This window comes from Leiobunum rupestre, chromosome 4 (assembly GCF_980474605.1).
Source record: "Leiobunum rupestre chromosome 4, qqLeiRupe1.1.hap1, whole genome shotgun sequence".
NCBI lineage: Eukaryota > Metazoa > Arthropoda > Arachnida > Opiliones > Sclerosomatidae > Leiobunum > Leiobunum rupestre.
Genome location: NC_143387.1, coordinates 16208630 through 16229295, shown reverse-complemented (window position 1 = coordinate 16229295; position 20666 = coordinate 16208630). Strand labels below are relative to the sequence as shown.

General features: G+C 34.3%; 1 protein-coding gene across 1 annotated transcript; it reads left to right on the top strand.

Moving 5' to 3' along the window:
* The first annotated feature begins 600 nt into the window (after positions 1 to 600).
* On the top strand, positions 601 to 19808 carry LOC149946485 (WD repeat-containing protein 26). Its single transcript, XM_090171462.1, has 13 exons — positions 601 to 1249; positions 5751 to 5850; positions 7051 to 7107; positions 8853 to 8989; positions 9061 to 9158; positions 9936 to 10092; positions 10539 to 10677; positions 10829 to 11089; positions 13875 to 14020; positions 14920 to 14998; positions 15077 to 15206; positions 15680 to 15949; positions 19066 to 19808. Exons 1-13 carry the CDS (start codon positions 1026 to 1028, stop codon positions 19101 to 19103), a joined length of 1836 nt encoding a protein of 611 aa, XP_090027588.1. The 5' UTR covers positions 601 to 1025; the 3' UTR covers positions 19104 to 19808.
* Positions 19809 to 20666: the final 858 nt, after the last annotated feature.

Here is a 20666-nt window from a genome sequence, read left to right as displayed (position 1 = left end):
CGAATCTAGGGTACGAGTTTATATTATCTTTGGTTTAACTGACCGACCGGAAATAGTTCTTTCCCAGATGAATTTGGAAAGGGGAGTAAAAACCGAGTATCTTTTATTGAAGCGTCCATTCTCGAAATGTTCCCTCTTTATACACAGCTAACGATATAATTTGAGGGAGTCCCGTGGACTCTTTACCCCCTTCTAAATACATTTTTTATGAGTCCCGTGATTTTTTCAGGGGTTTTTGACGCGTGGACTACCGCTATTTACAAGTCTGAGCGTTACCTTGGAGAAGCTAGCGCCATTACGCCACCTAGACTAGTTTTGGTCGCGAATAGATTCAAAATTTAGTTAATAAAAACTAAGAAGATAAAAATTAATCCTAATCAAGTGAAACAAATCCGTTAAACATTAGATATTTATCTGCCTTTTGTTGATGACATCCGAAAGAGGACGTAGTGCTAGATTTCGGTCACGTCCATGTAAAACTCATTGAATTTAAAAATAAATTCTCTCGGCTTCTGAAAATATTAGGTCCTTTTTTAGAATGGTCTGTTTAATGAATAAGCATACGTATTTCACGGTACTGAACAAAGAGATGGCCATTGGTAGAAAGCTACACATGTACACACGTCGTAATCCTAATGGTAGCGCCTTTAAAGTAGTTTTAAAAAAATGTGCAATGACGTCGTGAGTGTATTCTCTTCCAAAAATCACAGCTGACCGAGATGCGCGAGAGACTAGTGGCGTTCGTGGTTTTGTTGTTATGCCACCTGAAGGTTGCGATAATGTTGTGATCACTGCTTCGGGATTTAGGAAATTGTTCATAATAGGCCTTGGCCTATGAGTAATAAATCATCGCGTAGTTTTTGATCCTTTGCGTATCGGTATATAAAATATATTAAACACGGGTCCACCAAAACTTAAAAAACGTCGAATTTAAAGCAAGCCTGGCCTCGAGCGCAGAATCCGACGACGGTGGAGCATCTCCCCCACCGCGGAAAAAGCAGCGCCTTTCTCCTAATTCAGTTACCATGCAAGCTACCAATGGCTGTCCACAACACAATGGGGAATCGGGCACATCTACATGCAGTGGGAATACTCTTCATTACAGAAATGGGGGAAGCTGTTCCCTAACAGAGAATGGTGAACTTAATGGTGAAACAAGTAAATTGAACACATTATCAAAAATCAAATCAAGGACTGATCAAGACATAATAAGGTTGATCGGACAGCATCTAAGATGTCTGGGTTTGAAGTATGTTTATTCATACTATTAGTGATTTAAAGTTTCAGCTTGCTTACCGTAGTTGTAGTTAGAGGTTTTATATTGGTACCTCACGGTGATGATCACATATTGGTATAGCAGGGTTGGTGCAATTTTGAAGAACAAGCCCCCCTCTTTTTTTTATTTTTTTTTAAATGAAAGCCCAGTTTGTAAGAAGTACTATGGTATTATAACGTGACCTAGAGAACAGTACCTAGCCATAATGATCCAAGTATTGTCCAACTTAATAATAACCTAACTTAACCTATCTTAGCCCAAATGAGAATTGGTAATTTAATGTACAAAAGGTAAGTTAATTTATGTATGAACCTACAATAACCATAAATAATCGTCAATGGAAATGAACTTAATACATTTATAAGTGAGCCCACAACCACATTTGGGTTAGTGCTTAAGTAAGTAAACTCTTTAATATTTTATTTGAGCGCTAATTTAAAATTTTATTCGTAGTTACAATTGTAAATCAAGTCATTTTCTTTATTGGAGCTTCATCAACGTATTTGTTGGTATTTTAAAGAAAAACTACTTTAAGGTCATTAAACCCTATTCATTTATTCTGGGGATTTAACCAAATAAAGCAGATGAGACACTATTGGTATGGCCACTAATGGATAGTTTAAAGTAAATTTTTCACGAATTACCTTTTTTCATGAAAAATGATGGTAATAGTGAAATTCTACAGGCCTGTGAAGTCTTAAGACATGACATTATGTCTATCGGCACCTTTTTTTTAATTTCACCTGAAAATTCCCATGGAAATATTCTTTCATTCCAAAATAGTCTAATTTGAAACTTCTACAAACATTATCTTCTTGAAAAAAAGAATATTGTAACATTTAACAATTTTGGGTTATGATATTTTAACCAAAATATTTTAAAAACAAGTTACTTTATTGTTATCCATTTAATATTTCAAAAACTCTTGTTTCCCGTATAGTAAAGTAAAGAGTATTATGGGAAAGGTTACCCCATTTTGTGTTAGAATTTTTTCAATGGTTTCAATAACCATTTAAATATAGTTAACAATATGGGGTAATATTGAGTAGTACCACTATGATGTGGAGTAAAAAATTCCACGAAAATGTCTTAGCCAAAGCTAACATTATGACTGCTATCTATGTATCTATCTGCTATCTGAGTTGGGTGGGCAATCCAAACACTTCAACCATTAAATAATCAGCTAGGCTATTGACGGATTTTGAAATTACGTTTTAGCGCGCGACACTACAGGTACATGTCTTGGGCACACAGCCTTCCTTGCGTACTTTTTTGACCATAACATGTAGAGGTATTTTCACGCGCAAAATGAATTTTAAAAGCCGTCAATTACCCAAGGCACCACTTAAGGCCTAAGTCATAAAAGCAACTTTTTAAGACATTTATTTAGGTGGCTGGGTTACAATGCGTAGGAGGGTGGTGGCAAACCTGTTATGCCCGCGAGCCTACACTAACTATTACCTATTTTGCATTGCAAAACATTAAAACCTAAAAGTTGGATTTTAGCGGTATAGCTTGACTGCCATGTAATAGGGTGTAAACAGAACTTTGAGTTGAATTTGAGGGCTATTCTATGTCAATAACCCATGCAACACAACCATGGACCTGACCAAATGAAATTATAACCAAACAAACGAGAAGCATGTCACAAGAATGTATTTATTTATACTTATAAAGAATGACTACGTTGATACAATATTCAGGAAATATCTGCTGTAAATGTTAATGAAATCATCAGTGTTTCATTGGTGTTCTAAAATTTATTCTTCCTATGCCATTGAAAGCCACTTTTCCTATATCCCTTTCATGGTGGAGGAAAACTAGGCCATGATGACTGTGGATTATCTCAATATAGTTACTCCTGATCAAAGAGTACAAATAAATACATTCTTGGTCGTAAAGATATTCCACTCTAAAGTTTAAATGTGTAAAAATAAAGCCATCAAGAGTGATCACTGTCCTTATTTGGATGTTGCCTTGGGGCAATTGCCCCCCCTTTGCCCTCCCTGTAATCTGGCCCTGCTAACACAACCCATTATAGGCCTAATTTGACCTCAAATAAAAAGTAATTAATGTAATGCAATGAACATCTATAAATAGATTTGGATATTGTATTTCGTTAATAGTCCCTTTGGGATAATTATTAGTGTTTCCCAAAATTGCTAGGGCCATTTTATATGGTTTCAAAATGACCCAATCGTTTTTGCTGAAGGAAAATCTACCTCTATTTAAATTTTGAAAAGTTGTGCACATTTTTTTGTTATGAAAAGCTGGAATACACTGCAGGATTTCTGTGGGGGCTATCATCAGTGCTTATTTGTGCATAAGTTGACAAGCAATAATAATTTTAAATTTATCGCAAAGTAATTGAACTTATTTAAAATAAACAGTTTTTTACATCAGCTCTGATTCAGTCCCCAACTTTTTTGAGGAGTTACGATTTCCTCTGCTTTGTGACTTTTTGATTATTTTTCAATATTCATAAGATAGCTAATCATAGTGTTCATTATTTGAAATATCAGATCTACTTATAGTTAAAAAATTGCTAAATATTAACATAATAATAATAATCAGCTAGGCTAATACCCAAGGCACCACCTTAGGCCTAAGTCATCAAGCGACTTTTAATGCCGTTAATTCAGATGGCCGGGTTACAATGTGTAAGAGGGTGGTGGCAAGCCTTTCATGTCACGTGAGCCAACAGCTCCCTACACACTATTACCGTTAACCTCTAAGTTTTTAAAGAAGTGGAAACCGAAGAGCTTGGAGGAAAACCCCTTAAACCATTGGGGAGAGAACTGGAAAACTCAATGCAGAAGGAGTAGTCAGAGTTTTCACCCAGTGCCACAAGCTGGGACTGAACCCAGCTCCTCTTGCTGCGTGGCGAAAGTGCTAAGCACTCCAAAACCCTTGTGCTTACTTTATTTTTCAACATTCATTCGGTGTTTAATAGGGTCATTCTTACGATTAAGGCCACGGGGTTGAAGTTCTGTGTTTATAAGTTTTCACCTGGAAACACTGCGAAAATTGCCGCATAAATCCGCCCAATTGGGTGGGTAAACATATACCGTGAAGTTAATATATATTTTCTACTTGTAAGTTGTATATTAAAATATTGTACATATATCGAATTATCGCGCTAAGCACTACGATAAATATCGTCATATAACGATATTTCGGAGAAATCAAGTTGATTTTAGGGGAAAATAAGTAGAATTTATTTTGTTGTAATGGCCTCAGTCCTCGGAACTATAGCGTCCTACGTTAGAGTTCATTCCAACGAAACAGTTCTTTTATATAGAGTTAGTTATATCAAGGCTAGCGCGCAACGGTTAGGCACCGTTTTCATGTAGGAGGTGCTCTACGACAGAGTACGTATACTGTCCTACGACAGAGGCCATTCCAACGAAATATCTTGGTATTGGCCTCTCACATAGGACGTCCATTGTCCTATGACAGAGGCCATTACAACAAAATTCCATCCCACCACCTAAGCTGGACGGAGGCTGTTACAATGAGAAAGACTCCATTAGAATTTACAATATTTTTTCTTAAAAGTGGTGCTAAGGTATTAGAAGAGGTGCTAAGGGATTAGCACCATTTTTATGGACTGGTAGCTCTGCAGTGGCGGTTTTGCAGTGTTGCCAAGCACATTTTTTACACACAATTTCAACCCCGTGGCCTCAATCGTAAGAAAGATTCGTTTAATATAAATACATTAGGTATATAATTCTTAAAATCAAAATTAATTGCAAATGACAGGCGTTTTTAGGTCATTTGCCTGCACATAAATTTTCTCAAGACCTCAATCTGATTGCAATCCCATTAAGTTTTAATTGTCGTGGATGTTTTCTAGTTTTAACTTAAACTAATTTGACTGTAAAAATATGAAATGGTTTGCACTAAATAAGGTGTATTTGTAAGTTGTGGTATGCACATGCGGAATATATTATCTAGTATAAAGGTAAGGTAGTAAGAAACTAAAAAATCTAATATTTAATCACGATCCCTGCTTAGCTATTACATAAAAAGTGCTATTGGGCAAATCAAATTTGTCACATTACAGGCTGAAACATTTAAATACTTCTTAGTCAACTTAAATGCAGTTTTATATCTTCCCTCAAAACACCATTTTTGAACCCCTTTAATGTTAGGTTTTTAATTATTGGTCTATCTTTCTCTTTAAAAATAGTTGGGCCTCTAATTATTCTACCTGTTTTTCGTCAAAATTAAACAAGGTTTTTTGCTTGTACCCATTTTTTAAAATGTAGTATCAATTTTGTGGGAGGGAAGACCACACCGCCAGTTAAAAAATATGGTGAAAATCTAGATCGCCTATGAAGTTCTGGAATTTTTCTAGCCAAAGCTTGACCTTGTAAAGTTATAAGCAGGTTCCAACATGCTGTGTCATAGGACCCTCTGCCAACAAGATAGTCTTACCAAGATACTATAAATTTTATAATTTCTTTTTCAGTCGAACTGCAGAACAATTGATACAAGAGTCAGGCTGTCGCTTGGATCACCCTGCTGCTGCAAAGTTTCAATTAAATATTATGAATGGAGACTGGTCAAAGGTAAATTTTTATAATAAGGCTGTCACTATTAAACCATAAATTCAACGCCAGTTCCAACCTTTCACAATCTCTTCACTTGTTAAAAGGCATAAACTGGCCTTAAATAATGGTTCTTAGGTTTTAATAAGATAATAAATGTGTGCAAATAGAAGAAAGTTTTTATTTTGTCTATAAGTATGCTCATTGAGCTGAAATTTTTTAAATAGTTTCCTATTTTTGATTAACATTGACATGAGCTAAATTTTGTTATATTTTTTATTTTTATTTTAAATGCAATAACAGTTCCTACTGTCTAATATTTGTTAATTCAGTATTCACCTAAATTCTTTGTAAGAAATATGTACAGCTATCCGCTAGCCTACAGCTGTTTTTGTATGAGCAATGAAAATAATTAATTGATGAAAGTTAAAAACTGAACCTTCTGACTGAAAACCACTTTTGAACCATGGGCAACTAGTAAAATTCAGTTTTTAATTTTAATTATTTAGCAAAGGACATCGCACTTCTATGGGATTTGGCTTTCGACAATTTTTTTTCAAATTGAAACAAGTTGTTAAGCTTGATCAAAGGAGCAAAATTATCCTTTGCCATTTTTCCCTAGCTCCTATAGTTTGTCCAGTATCAGCGGTCAAAAGTGGATGAAACTTAGTTTAGTCTATTTGTTAAAAGAAGTCACGGCCCATCGGCTAGCGCTCTACGCTCACGCATCGCTAGTTCGTTCTTGCTATCAATAGAGTTTTCTTGCCAAGATGTTTATACCTCTACCTCATTATTCGATGAATTTTCGTATGTTTAATTATTTATTATTCAATATTTTATGAGCAATAATAATCAGAATGAAACCAAATCGCATGGTCTGTTTTGGGAAGCACCACGAATCTTTGCAAGTAAACTTTATTGTTAGTGAGCCCGGACTAGCGATGCGCAAACGTAGACCGCTAACCTATGGACCGTGACTTCTTTTAACAAAAAGACTAAACTAAGTTTCGTCCACCTTTGACCGCTGATACTGGACTAACTATAGAAGCTAGGGAAAAAATGGTAATGGGCAATTTTGCTCCTTTGATAATGCCCAACAACATGTTTCAATTTGAAAAAATCGGTCGAAAGCCAAATCCCATAGAAGTGCGATGTCCTTACTAAAAAACTATGCATAATAAAGCAATTTTTTTAATTGACTACTTAATTTTCAATTTACAGGCAGAGTCAGACTTAAATGAATTAAAACTTTTGCTTGACACGCCTCAATCTATAGTGGTAAGATATTTTTACTTTGTGTGCATAATTTATTGACTTTAATTTTAGTTAAGTGAAGTCTTAAGAAACTTAAGTTATTAATATTTTAAGAATTACTTTAGTTTGACAAAATTTCTGCCACCCCAATAATTTGCAAGACATTTCTGATAATGCTAGTGGTTTAATTTCACTAGTTCATCTTAAATGATTCATGAAGTGTTAACAAAAGTGACATTCTTCTTACTTTAGTACAGATTTAAACTACTAGATGGCAGCTGGAATAAGGTTTAACATGATGGTCAACTATTATGTTAAGATCATACACATTAAAGATTTTAGAAGTCGTGGTTTTGATATGATAATATAAAATTTATAAACAAGACTATAACTTTATTGTCTAATTAAAATTGATCTAAAAACATTTTAAAATAGAGCGAGCTTTCAAACCATGGTTCATCTTCAGGCTACTTTCTAACACTAGAAAGTAGACTGAAGATGAACCATGGTTGGAAAGTTCGCTCTATTTTAAAATGTTTTTGAATCAATTTTAATTAGACAATAAAGTTATAGTCTCGTTTATGAATTTTATATTGTGTTAAGACATTAATCTTAGATTTAGTGTGATTGGCGAATGGTCTTTGTTTTATAAGCAGGTTTGATGTTTGGATAGTGATAAAATTTATGGGCTTGGTATTGGAACTTATTGAGGTGCCAAGAATTTATTTAAACTTAAAGAGAATGTCTGTTTGTTTTGTCCGCTTGCAACATAGCCTGTATTTTCCCCTCGCGAGTGGGGGGGGGAATAGGAAGTAGTTTTTACATCTAACAAATCGCTGTCAATCGTGTCAGAAACGGCGTAATTTTAGAGAACCAATGGGTCAATTTAATTATAGCACAAAGGAAGGAACTATTTCGGGGCTAAGTAGTGGACCGCAAGCAAAACTAAAATAAATTCTTGAAGTGCCTATTAGGAAGATTATTGCCATCACTATGGCAGCTCTAATTAATTTTAAATTTCTTAAGTCAAGTATTTGAAAATGGTAAACTTTGTCGCAAAAAATGTTGTTAGTTAGATGACAATTTTATCAGATACCATGACAATTTTATCAGATACCATAGTGGTAGCGTTTGAGCTTTTTAAGAACAATTTGGCCCCCAGAAATTATTGTCCTGATAATAGGCCCACAGCTCTGAAAGTAAGTAGAAAATGGTTTTATACCTAATAATAATAATAATAATCAGCTAGGCTAATACCCAAGGCACCACCTTAGGCCTAAGTCATCAAGTGACTTTTGAAGCATTTAATTCAGGTGGCTGGGTTACAATGCGTAGGAGGGTGGTGGCATGCCCTGCATGCCACGCGATCGAGCCAACAGCTCCCTACACTAACTATTACCGTTAACCTCGACAAGTTTTTATGGAAGGGGAAACCGAAGAGCTCGGGGGAAAACCCCTTAAACCAGTGGGGAAAGAACTTGCAAACTCAACGCAGAAGGAGTTGTTCCGAGTTTTCACCCAGTGTCACAAGCTGGGATCGAATTCGGCTCCTCTTGCTGCGAGGCGAAAGTGCTAACCACTCCGCCACCCCACCTTGAAAGAAGAGGTACCTGCATGCAGTATCAATTTGAAAGCTGGTTTTGTGGAACCATTAGCCATTTGTTGACTATTTTCTACTTTGCTATCAAAATTGTTTGAAATTGGTTTTGAGAATAACTTCCTTCGACATATCAAGAATTTCCTTGTATCATTTTGGTTTTTTTCTTAAGGAAATGAAGTTTCTGCTGTTAGAGCAAAAGTACTTAGAGCATTTGGAGGATGGCAGAATATTAGATGCTCTCCAGTGCTTACGACATGAACTAACTCCTCTTAAGCACAAAACAGCTCATGTACATATGCTCAGCAGGTATGTTTTTGGTTTTCAAAGACAAAATGAAAGTTTAATTTGAAAAGTGTTTTTTTTTTTTTTCATTTCAGTTATATGATGTGCAATACAGGAGAAGAGTTACGTGTTATGTCCCGGTGGGAAGGCAAAGGATTTCTTTCCAGACAAAAGCTCATGGAAAAGTTGCAAGGTGGTTTTATTTATATCATCTTGAACTAAGTATCCGGTTGTATTAGTACATTTTGAATTTTAATATTATAACTCGACACAGTATCACCATATTTCGAAAATGTTTTTGCTTCTTTGAAGCTTAGAATTTCTTTCAAAATCGGTTACAAAGGTATCAGCTTTAATTTCGGGGCAGCAAGTTTTATCATTTTATAAGGGTGCTGTAGCTTGAAAATGAATTTGTTATAGGGATGTGTATGAAATGTATCTCTAGCCCGCATTAAAATACTATTTCATCTAAAAATGTATGCTTCTATTGTTAAGTAAGTATGAAGAAGAGTTTAAAATATGTTCTAAACCGCGGTTTTTAATTGTTTTTTACAGTTTTTAGAAAATTTTTAATTTAAATTAAAAACAGTTTAAAACAACAAATTGTGTTTTATACAATAAAAAAATTTTGTTCTTTTTGCCAACCCTGTTAAATGTCTGTTACATCTCGTTAACCTCCTCCTCAACCTACTCCATGGTTATTACAATTTAGGTTAGCAGATACAGATGTTCAGTCAGTAGAATTTTCTAATTTGGTGTCCCCCCAACTGCCTTGCGCCCGGCAACTTCCTTATTCTGGCCCTGATGCAATAATTAGTAACTAATCATTTGGGGAACTTTCTTACTGGGATTAGCTCTAATTGAGGTCCATGCTAATGAACTGGGTGATCTGGGCTTTTAAGGGAACTGAACTTAGGGGAGCAGGTTCACTTAGAAAAAGTTCAATGTTCCAGTTTTTTATTTTTTTTAGCTTTTCTCCCTCCAAGTGTCATGCTTCCCCCACGTCGCCTTCAAACACTTTTATCACAAGCTGTGGAGCTTCAGAAAGACCGCTGTCCTTATCACAATTCTCAAACTGATAGCAGCCTTGACAACGTTTCACTTCTGATAGATCACATTTGCTCTAAGTAAGTGGTTGTGATTCTTCGTACAAAAAGAAAAGTAAACTTGATATCCTATAAAACAAATAAATTGGGAGCTAAGTGAAATTAGCCAAACACTTGAATTTCACTGATGGATATTAATGTTTATGAACAAACAAACTTCCTTAAGTCAAAGTTTTCAAATACGGCTTACCATCTGTAATCTGGAATTTTGTGTATAAAATTTTTTATACTTAAAATATTTTTATATTTAAAACTAATTGATAGAAATTGAAACATTTTATTTTAGAATAAGTGGTATATTCGTTAAATAATAAGTGTAATATTTACAATAGAAAAATAGCTTAATTGTCATGGCCCTTGCAATATATGACATAGGAATGATTAATCGAGACTGAAATCACTTCCGGTTCTCGGGAAATTTTGGTTTTTGGGTAAACTCAACTCAACTCAACTTAATTTTTTTACAGTGAAGAATTTCCTTGTGAGTCCATCCAAATTTTAAACGATCATTGTGACGAAGTCTGGTTCTGCAAATTTTCTAATTCTGGAATGAAATTAGCAACTGGCTCCAAAGATAGTACAGTTATCATCTGGGATGTCAACCTGGTATGACAATATTCTGAGTAGCTGTTTTACTGATAAATAATTGTGGACTTAAATATAAACAAATAATTAAAATTCATAATGATAATTTTAAAATTGAACGTTAATTTAAGCTCAAGAAAGTATAATTTTAGTGTTTATTTTATCTATCTAGGACACATTTGAGTTAACACACAACAAAACCTTCGAAGGTCATTCATATGGTGTCTCGTATTTATGTTGGAGTCCTGATGACACTTACTTGATAGCCTGTGGTCCAGATGATTGCTCAGATTTGTGGATATGGAATGTTCAGACTGGTGAACTAAGAGTGAAAATGAGTCATTCTCCAGAAGACAGCTTAACTTCCTGCGCATGGCATAAAGATGGGAAGAAGTTTGTCACTGGTGGTACTCGTGGACAATTTTATCAATGTGTATGTATTTATATTATATCACTATAAGCCATAACAGTTAATTTATTTTCAACGGTATCACCACCAATATTAACTATTTTTAAATGAAATTCCCCTTAAAATTAGATAAGGCAGTAACGCCATCCAATATTAACTATTTTTAAGTGAAATTCCCCTTAAAATTAGATAAGGCGGTAACGCCATCCAATATTAACTATTTGTAAATGAAATTCCCCCTTTTGAAAATTAGATAAAGCTGTAACGTTAAAATATTGAAACAATATTGTTAATGCTATCACACGTATAACAATGCTTCCGCTTTCGTGGTCAAAAGGGGTACAATTCAGTTTGGGGACTTAAAAGACTTAAGGCTTTAAAAAGAGGTTCCCGCACTAATAAATGAAAAGAGAGCGGATGTTTTCTTTTGCGCCGTGTAGATCACATTTATTTTGGTTCGTATTGCCCAAGTTGTGATTTTAGTTTACCAAGTGTATGTGGAGATTGGAAACAATGACTTATTGCCAAAATAATCTTAATTTATTCATACTCTTCTCACTAATTAACACACACTCACCAATAAGATTAGGTAACGTATTTTTATTATAGTTTTACAGAGGGGCCTTTAAGTGAAGAGTAATTGGGTTCTGGGTGATGCCCATTAAGAGGATTAGACCAGGTTATGGGTGTCGCTGAGTTTAAGTGAAATGGGAGCTTAGTCGGGACCTAGGAGTTTGTTTAAGTTTCATAGTAATTTAAGGGACACTGGTAGGATAGAGTATGACCATGAGGTCTTAACATAATAATGCACTTTGATAAAATAACAAAACAGAAATTTCTAGTGTTGCAAGTCGGAAAATGACAGAGGTCTTTTTTCTGGAAAAAAAATTGGGTTTTCATTCCATGATTAGTCTAATATATTGTTTGCAAATTTTCTATAAATTTTTCCGCATTTTATTTTTCCGGAAATTAAACAAATCTAGAAATTTCATACTGTTCCCAACAAATAACTGCTGCTGCTCACATTTCCTGCACTCTACTTCTTTTACCTTTCTTGCAAAATACATGTTCACCCCTAAAAGTGACAAATTCGTTACATCAGGGGGATTGACCCTTACCAAAAAATAGGCTGGCTAAAAACCACTTACGACAACTTGTACTTCAACTTGGTTTCAGTTTGTATTTGGGACAAATGCCTACTAAAAATAACTTAAATCATCTTTATTAATCAACTTATTTCCAACTAAACCAGAATCAACATTTACATTTAACTACTTAAACCAACTTATAAATAATATGTAACTTCCTGACTACTTAAAACCAACTTAAAATAATATGTAACTTCGTGACTACTAAAAACCAACTAATTACAAACTTAGCAAAAGAAATATTTTTCAACCAACTGAATAACAACTTAGGGGAGCGTCCATAAATTATGTGAGGTGTTTAGGGGAGGGAGGGGGTCGAGCTGAATCTCAGAGGATAGGGGGGGTTTCGGCAAATATCATGTAATTTTTTTTCTGCAAGAAACAGTGTAAAATTGCGTTAAAACTGGGTTAAATTAAGTAAAACATGTTTCTCCACTAAAATATGGCTAAATCCTAAACAATAACACCTTTGAGCATCGTTTTCTGCGCCGGGGGGATGAAATAAAAGCTACTACGATATGCGCTCCTGCGCCAATTAGATGCCACCTCCATACACCCTATCACTCAGGTTGATGGGTATCTGACGGTCCCGGAACCTGAAGAGCGTGACGGAAAGTCATTTGCTCCCTTCTTGATTCGCCAATGCCTACTGATTCAACCCTGGCACTCCTTCACCAGCATGCCATATGACCTCTATTGCCCAAGTGTATGTGGTGATCTGAAAGAGATGCTGCAGTACATTTGGTATCTACTTTTCATCCATCACAAGAGCTGCAGAGCACCGGCGTGCAGTCCACAGAGCACCAGCGCAAAGTGTGACCCTCATGGATTGTCACACGTCGAGTTACTGAGCTTCTGTGTGCAAGCGACAACGGTTTAGAGTGGCTAAATCAGAGTGAGGTTGAAGGAGCAGATGATTTTACTGAAAATCACATGGACATGTTGGTTCCAGTAGTCACTCTTGAGACCACACATGAGTCCCCGTGGACTGAATTTATTCCTTAATACTTAAAATTTAAGTATTTTACTGTTCGATTTTCTCACTGTGATTCTAAACTACGTTCTGTCTTAAATACCAGTCTTAACTAGTCCTCAATATAAATAATTAAACAAATTGTTTTTTATTAAATAAATCCAATGTAATTAAACAGATTAACGTATTTACACTAAAAAAATACATATTTTTAAAAATCTTACGTGATATTAGGGGGAGGGTGGTCGAAAACTCGCCAAAATCGCCTCACGTAATTAATGGTCGCTCCCTTATTACCCCTTCAACTTGTAACTTGAAATATGCTGACAACTTGAGCCTACTTAATAGTTAATACCAAGATAATATCAACTAATAATGTGTATACAAACTGAAATCCAACTTATTTTTTGGTAAAGGGAGTGTAATGTCACAGGAATAGTTAGACACCTTCTTTATGGAAGTTACATATATAGTTTGATTATGATATTAACTTTTTGTTTGTAATCCCCAAACTTAAATTATGGTGATCTATTAAATAGCGGGGTATTTTAGTTTTCTACGTCTCCTACTGACTACTTCACAGGGTTTCCTAATGGTTAGTGAGTCTGTGGGTCATTGGCATGCTATCCTTGCTGTAATATTTGAATTCTAAAATTTTTTGGTTGAACTTATTAAATCCATTATGTAGGATTTAGATGGAAATGTTCTTGATTCTTGGGAAGGAGTTAGAGTGCAATGTCTTTGGTGTAGGCGTGATGGGAAAGCAGTTTTAGCAGCGGACACACATCGCAGAATCAGAGGATATAATTTTGATGATCTCACAGATTATAACATGTAAGTAATATTTGTAATTACCATTTTTTTAAATCTAATTAAGATCTATGACACTTGATCACGAATGCTGGAAAAATAAATAAACCAAAAACCGCTATGTTATATAATTTTTTTTAAATTAGACGATTAGTTTAAAAAAACACTTACTGTGAATAAAGTGGTAATTTATTTTTCTGTAATATTGGTACTTTTGAAATTTTTTGGCCTAGTGTGTTCAGGGTTGGCGCATATAACCAGCCATACCGGTTATAGCCACTTGAAAAAATCCAGAATTTTTTGGCTTTATTTCAAAACAAATTACTATGAATATTTTAGTAAATTAATAGTTTTTATTTAGGAATTTAGTTTATTTTTTGTTTCATATTTAGAAACCGGTTTACTTTTACCAGTTTTTCAGTAGGTTTAAAGTTCCAAAGTCCGCTGCCACGCTTCTGTCGGTGCGTCATACACAAAAACTAGGGGGAATTTCCAGAGGAAATCAGAAGAATTCAGTTATTTTATACAGTTATTTCGCTTTATTTGTTTAGTTTCTTATTTACGACAATAACTGCAGACAATTTCTACTTACATAAGTAAAAGGCACTGTTTATATTTTAGCCGGCTATAACCGGAAAAAAAACGGTTATAGCCAAATAAAACCACTGGTCTGGATTTTTTCAAACCTGAGTGTTTCATGGTTCGATTTTTAAAAGCATAAACTTAGAAATCCATGTACAAATTACGGATGTAGAATACCTTTAATTTCTATAGTAGGTTATACTGACAATTGTGAGTTATATAAATTTGGTAGACAAGCTGCAGAATATACTACAGTTTAGTAAAAAATTAAACTATGTACATTAAATGTCTTCCTTCATCTGGAATTTCTTATTACAAATGCCGCTGCTTAATATTTTAAGAATCCAAGAAGACCATGCTGTGATGTCTTTTACTTGTGACGACACGGGCAGGCTAGCCTTGATAAATGTGGCCACCCAAGTAAGTTACTTTTTAAATTGTATAAACCAATAGACACTAAGAATTGCTTATTCAATTTTGTTTTTCTTTGAAATTAAGGGAGTTCATTTATGGGATCTAGAAGATAGAGTTCTAGTGAGGAAGTTCCAAGGGGTTACTCAGGGATATTATACAATTCACTCCTGTTTTGGCGGTGTTAATCAAGTCTTCTTAGCCAGTGGAAGTGAAGGTAAAATTTAGTGCCACCAGTTGCATTTCAAACTGTGTGGGTCAAGTATAACTTATTTTTTTAACAGCATATTTGTTTTAGATCTTGATAATGTTTTTTTTTGTCTGATCTAATAATTCTTACCTCATACATAAAACGTGAAATTTTAAATATTTGAGCTTCGATATATTTTTTAGTAAATACCCTGTTTCATGTCAACATACTTGTGAAATAGTAACTTCAATACATTTTAAATCTTTATTTCTGAGACAAAATATATAGACTACTCTAGGCTTAGTTATGCGTATGTAATTGTATAGGTCAAAACAAGAGTAAATTTAAAGTAGCATCATAGGCAATGTCTTTTTTCATATATTTGTTTTATAAGTTTTCAATGTAACCAAATCATTGCTCATTTTTAATAGCATACAATTCGTCCACTATCAAAGATTAAACATGGTTTTTGTAATAAACTAATAATTTTAACTTTTCAGATAACAAAGTGTATGTGTGGCATATAAAACGAGAAGCTCCTATCTCAGTTTTAAGTGGACATACGCGTACTGTTAACTGCATTAGTTGGAATCCAGCTGTGCCAAGCATTTTAGCCAGTGCATCAGACGATGGAACAGTGCGAATATGGGGACCTTCCCAAAAATATCGTTCTAGAAACTCTAGTAACGGTGTAACTGTACCATGTACTGGCGCAAGTAATGGAGGAAAAAAATCTACCAGTAATGGTAGTATATGTAGCAGTTCTAGAGGTAATTACTCATCATAAATATGTTAGTTATTTTTAGTGGGAACATTATGAAATCTAGCTTTTATAAATGGTAATTTTATAATTGAAATTAATATGGTAGTAAATGTTTCTTCCTAATGGTTTTTTACAAACTGGGTTTGGCTTCAAAATATATTGTAAAGTACTAAACTGACATTTACAAGACATAAATGCCAAGTTGCCTTATGTGGGTTTTTTAACATAGAAATTAATTGTGAAAGCGCTTGTAAAGCTGTAACAACATCAGATTGTTGTATTTATTTACCCCGTGCACCGCCAAAGTATTACAGAGGTTACTCATCATTTGTCCTGGCCGAGCCGTCGACCTGTATACAAAAATAGGAAACGCTTCCTAAAACACGTAACAACAGTCGAAAGGCCAAATATGTCAGAACAAAAGTACTTTTACTCATTATTGCAGTTGTTAAGGATATTGTTAGCAGTAAAAAATGGTGGCCCTCAGTTTGTGGCTCTTTAAATTTTTATCACAATTTTAGCCAAAAATCAAAGAGATGAAAAATATTTAACTACAGCAAGGACATGTAAAATAAGCGTAAGACTTCAATCTAATATTACACGTGCCGGCTATCTCAATTATGGTTCATGCATACCAAATATATTCTAGAATATCAATTCTAGGGTGTTAGATTTAATTTTTATAGTTATTAGCTCTTGCTAAACTTTAATGCAAATCTTATATCGTTTCATGCGATTTAATTTAAACACTACCACTCTTTTATTCTGTGCGTGCTAATTTAATGAAACAACTATTACGATGAATGGATTGTTCAATGATTTTGGTATTGTGCACCTAATGAAGTATTGACAACATATTGTTGTTTTGACAGTGGTTTTAGCTAGATTACTCAGAGCGCATTACCAATTTATTTAACTAGCTGCAAATTCTATAATTTTAAATTAATTGGTGAAGCATAAAGCCTTGATTTCTGTTAAATTTGGATGTTTAACATTTTCCTATTCAATTTTTATGCTTATGATTCTAAATCCTGAAGTTTAGATGTAAAACTAAAATGCAAGGGTGCTAAATTTTTTGATAAGTCATTTCTGAAGTAATAGTAACAGAGCTCTTCAAAATACTTTCTGATGTTAAGTGAGGGATTTTCTAGAACATTGACGTCTATTAATTGGCAAGATGGGTTGTTTAGAGCCGTAGAAGCTTCCCGTTATTGTAATTTAATATTTAAGTTAATACAACCTCTCAAGGAAATTAAGGGAAATAATCAGGGTTGTCTGATTTAAATTGCCAATTATTATTATTATTATTATTATTATTGATGAAGGGGTGAAGGGCTTTGGGAATGCCCGTTCGCGCACGTCGACCAGAGGTCCATTGTGCAAAACCCGAACCTTAAGACTTAAAAAGTCCAATATCCGACACAAAACGGAGAATCCTCTTGGCCGGCATATTATAGAAATCAGAAGTTTCCAGTTGATGCATACCAAGATGCTCGAATCTTTGGGCCGCGTAGTAATCGCACCTACAAAGCACATGAGAGGCGGTTTCCTCCTCAGCCTGACATGCCCTACAGATTGGATCATCACTGATTCCAATCAGGTGAAGATGTCTGTTAAGGAGACAGTGACCTGTTAGTAGGCCAATGACCAACCTGATATTAGATTTGGAAAGCGAGAGCAGCTCCTTAGCTCTCTGCCTAGAGGGGCCCGAGATAAACTCTTTAGCCTGCCTTTGGCCATCCATCTCAAGCCAAAGCTTGAGTTGACGGTCAGTCATGGAGTTAGAGATAAGGCCGCGAACTATGCTAGAGGGGATAGGAACGGCAGGTTCAGGACCAATTATACTTTGATGTATGTATGAAAATGTACATAGGTTCTCTAGCAATGTCAATTCAGAGAAAACTCAATTAAATATAATCTTCATTTAAATTTAATGAAAAAAACAACTCTAAAAATTATTTCCTTTTTCTAGCAGACCATAACTATATTAAAACTATAATAGAATCTATCGCAGTGTAGAAGTTTCTTAAACAAGGGAACTAATTTAATAAACTTTTATTAGCACTATAAATTTTTGTTATTAACTGTATACCGCTGAAAAATACTTCATCAATATAGACGGTTATATTCTCTGTTAAGTCTTAAAGTTAACAAGAGGAGATTTTAATATTTTTAGTTTAAATTATTCAAAATTATAACCTTAAATAGTAGTAACCTCTTTTTCTGGAATTTTAAAATAAATTTTTTACACTGATTTTTAAATATTGTAATATTGTGTAGTATTAGGTATTGCACGCTTCTGTCCAATGGAAGATCCTGGGTTCAAATCTGTTAGAAAAAGAATTATAATTTTATATTGACTATGTGCAGGGCATGCCTTGCGGAGGAGGAAACTTCCTCTCATGTCCTTTGTGTCTGTAATTTTTGTGCGGCTCAAAGGTTTGAATATCATGGTATGCATGAAATGAGTGATCTTTCCAGCATCTCGGCGAAGCAAACCTTGCGCTCCGTTTTGAAGACTTGGCTTTTTCATGTTTAAAAGGCTGGGGCTGCACAATGGACCTCTGCAGAAAATTTCCATACCCGCCATGTTTAATATCACAAACAAAAGTAGTGCTCTGGGGACAAGATGCACATATATGTATCTTGTCCCCAGAGCACTTACTCTCCCAATGAAGCCTAAGTTCATTTACATTTCAGGTTTTGGGAAAGACCCATTTTAATCAGAGTTGGATAGTTGACAAAAACTGGGAAATACCAGTTAAATTGAATATTTGTAACTATCTGGATGGAAAATTTTGATTAGTGCATTTTCACTAATATAGTGAGACGCAGTATATAGGTAAGAGCCCAAAATAGATCGCTTTTCTTACCCAAAAGCATTTACTATGTTTTTTGCCCATGGGAATTTCGGAGAGTAATCAGTAACAAATATCTGTAAATTTCACCGAAATCAGTTTGCTATATAAGAGGTATAAGAAAATAATTTAAGACCTTCACTATTCAGTTTGCAATGTGTTCATGTAAATACCTCTTATTGCTGTTAGATAAAACTTACTACAATTATTAGTATTTTAATTTTGTAATAGTATTATCAACTTAATATAACTATTATTGTTTCAGGTATATTCACAAAATTGGATGCAAGCGCCACAGTATGAAAATAAAGCCCAAAATTGTAGCAAATATTGTGAAGATTGTTCCTTTGGGACTTGCTTTTCATTCACACGTTGGTTTTAAATGAAGAATATGATTAATTATTAAATGTCTCAATTGACCGTTGGTTTTTATAATATATAAACAACTGGGCTAATCTAAAAGTCTTTAACATTTTTTAGCCTTAAAAACCTGACATTCTAAACATAAAAAAAGAGTGAATGTTTAACAATGTAGAGTTTATTCTAAAGATGGAGAAGAAATCATGAAGCTTTTTTTATAGTTTGTTTATATTGTGTATGGTATACAAATGAAACAATGTCCATTGGTGCCTTTCTCTTCCTGCTCTTTAGTTCTGAATGGTGCAGTTTCATGTTCAACTGATTCCTTTCTTGGACCTAGTGCAAAAAGCCAATAATAAGAAGCGGCTTCAAACAATTTAAACCATTTGACATTTGCAAAACGACAATTTAAGTTATTTATACTCTATAGATAGGACAAATAAAGGTGCACCTTTAGGTACTATTAAGGACTTATTTTATGTTAAAAAATTGTATAATTTCCCTTTCACTTGCCAGTAACTATAAAACAAAAATGGTGCATCTTCTTCAAAAGTTTTAAATTATCATTTTAAAGGAAATTTTCATTTTTTGTTTAAAAAAGTATGATTGTTTTTATAGGTAATAAAACCTAAGTATCCCGTATTGTGATCCTTATATTTCATTTCAATAATTACAAATTAAGAACTTTTAAACCACTTCTTATCACTTACATAGATTAACAGCAAATAAAGTGGGGTTGGCAATATTCATGAAATTCAAGGTTGAATTCAGTTTTTCTTTGCATCTTAACTTTTTTTTCAAAACAGTTTGATTATAGTTATTTGAAAATTGTAAAATGCATAAACTATTTCATTGATGAAATTGAAAGTAAATATAGCCTCTTATTTTGTAATGGAACTCCAACCTCAATGTTTAGGGGGGCCAGTTCTGTCACTACACAACACCAGGCCTTCTGGTCTAATATTACCCTAGGCTTAGCTACTAAATCAGAACAAATTCACTCTCGGTATTACAAATGTCGGGTCCATTAAAGTAGAGGATATCGTAGCAGGGCCGTAGCCAGGACATCGATATAGAGTGGGCTAACCATATTTTAGGAGGGTTGAATTGTTGAGTTGCAGAAAAGGCTATATCGGGCGAAAGAGATACCAGTACGGGCCTGTATCGTAGCCAGGCTGGGACAACAATTTTAACAGCAACTGCTCTCGAGCTCCAAGCTTCAACTGTCTCCGCACAGAACAACTCCCCAACACTCATATATTTTATATTGTAATTAGTTTCTGGCAATTTTTGCTTTGCATTTAGCACCCTGTTTAGCTTTACAATTCGAATTTTCATCACATAGGTTTATTAGTCTTAAATATACACAAGTAAAACTGAATTAATAGTTTGAAAAGCCAAAATAAGTCTGAAGCTGAATAGAAAAAATATTCAAATTCAAGATAAGGCAAATTTTTGTCAAGTTAAATTTGCATGGAATGACAAAAGCAATACTGCTGATATTCA

What these genes read in the sequence shown, in the direction of transcription:
- LOC149946485 (XM_090171462.1), top strand. Translation starts at nt 1,026, where the DNA reads ATGCAAGCTACCAATGGCTGTCCACAACACAATGGGGAATCGGGCACA. An exon ending in TGAATGGAGACTGGTCAAAG is followed by an intron (nt 5,851 to 7,050) that starts GTAAATTTTTAT and finishes TTCAATTTACAG; the next exon opens with GCAGAGTCAGACTTAAATGA. An exon ending in ATAGATCACATTTGCTCTAA is followed by an intron (nt 10,093 to 10,538) that starts GTAAGTGGTTGT and finishes ATTTTTTTACAG; the next exon opens with TGAAGAATTTCCTTGTGAGT.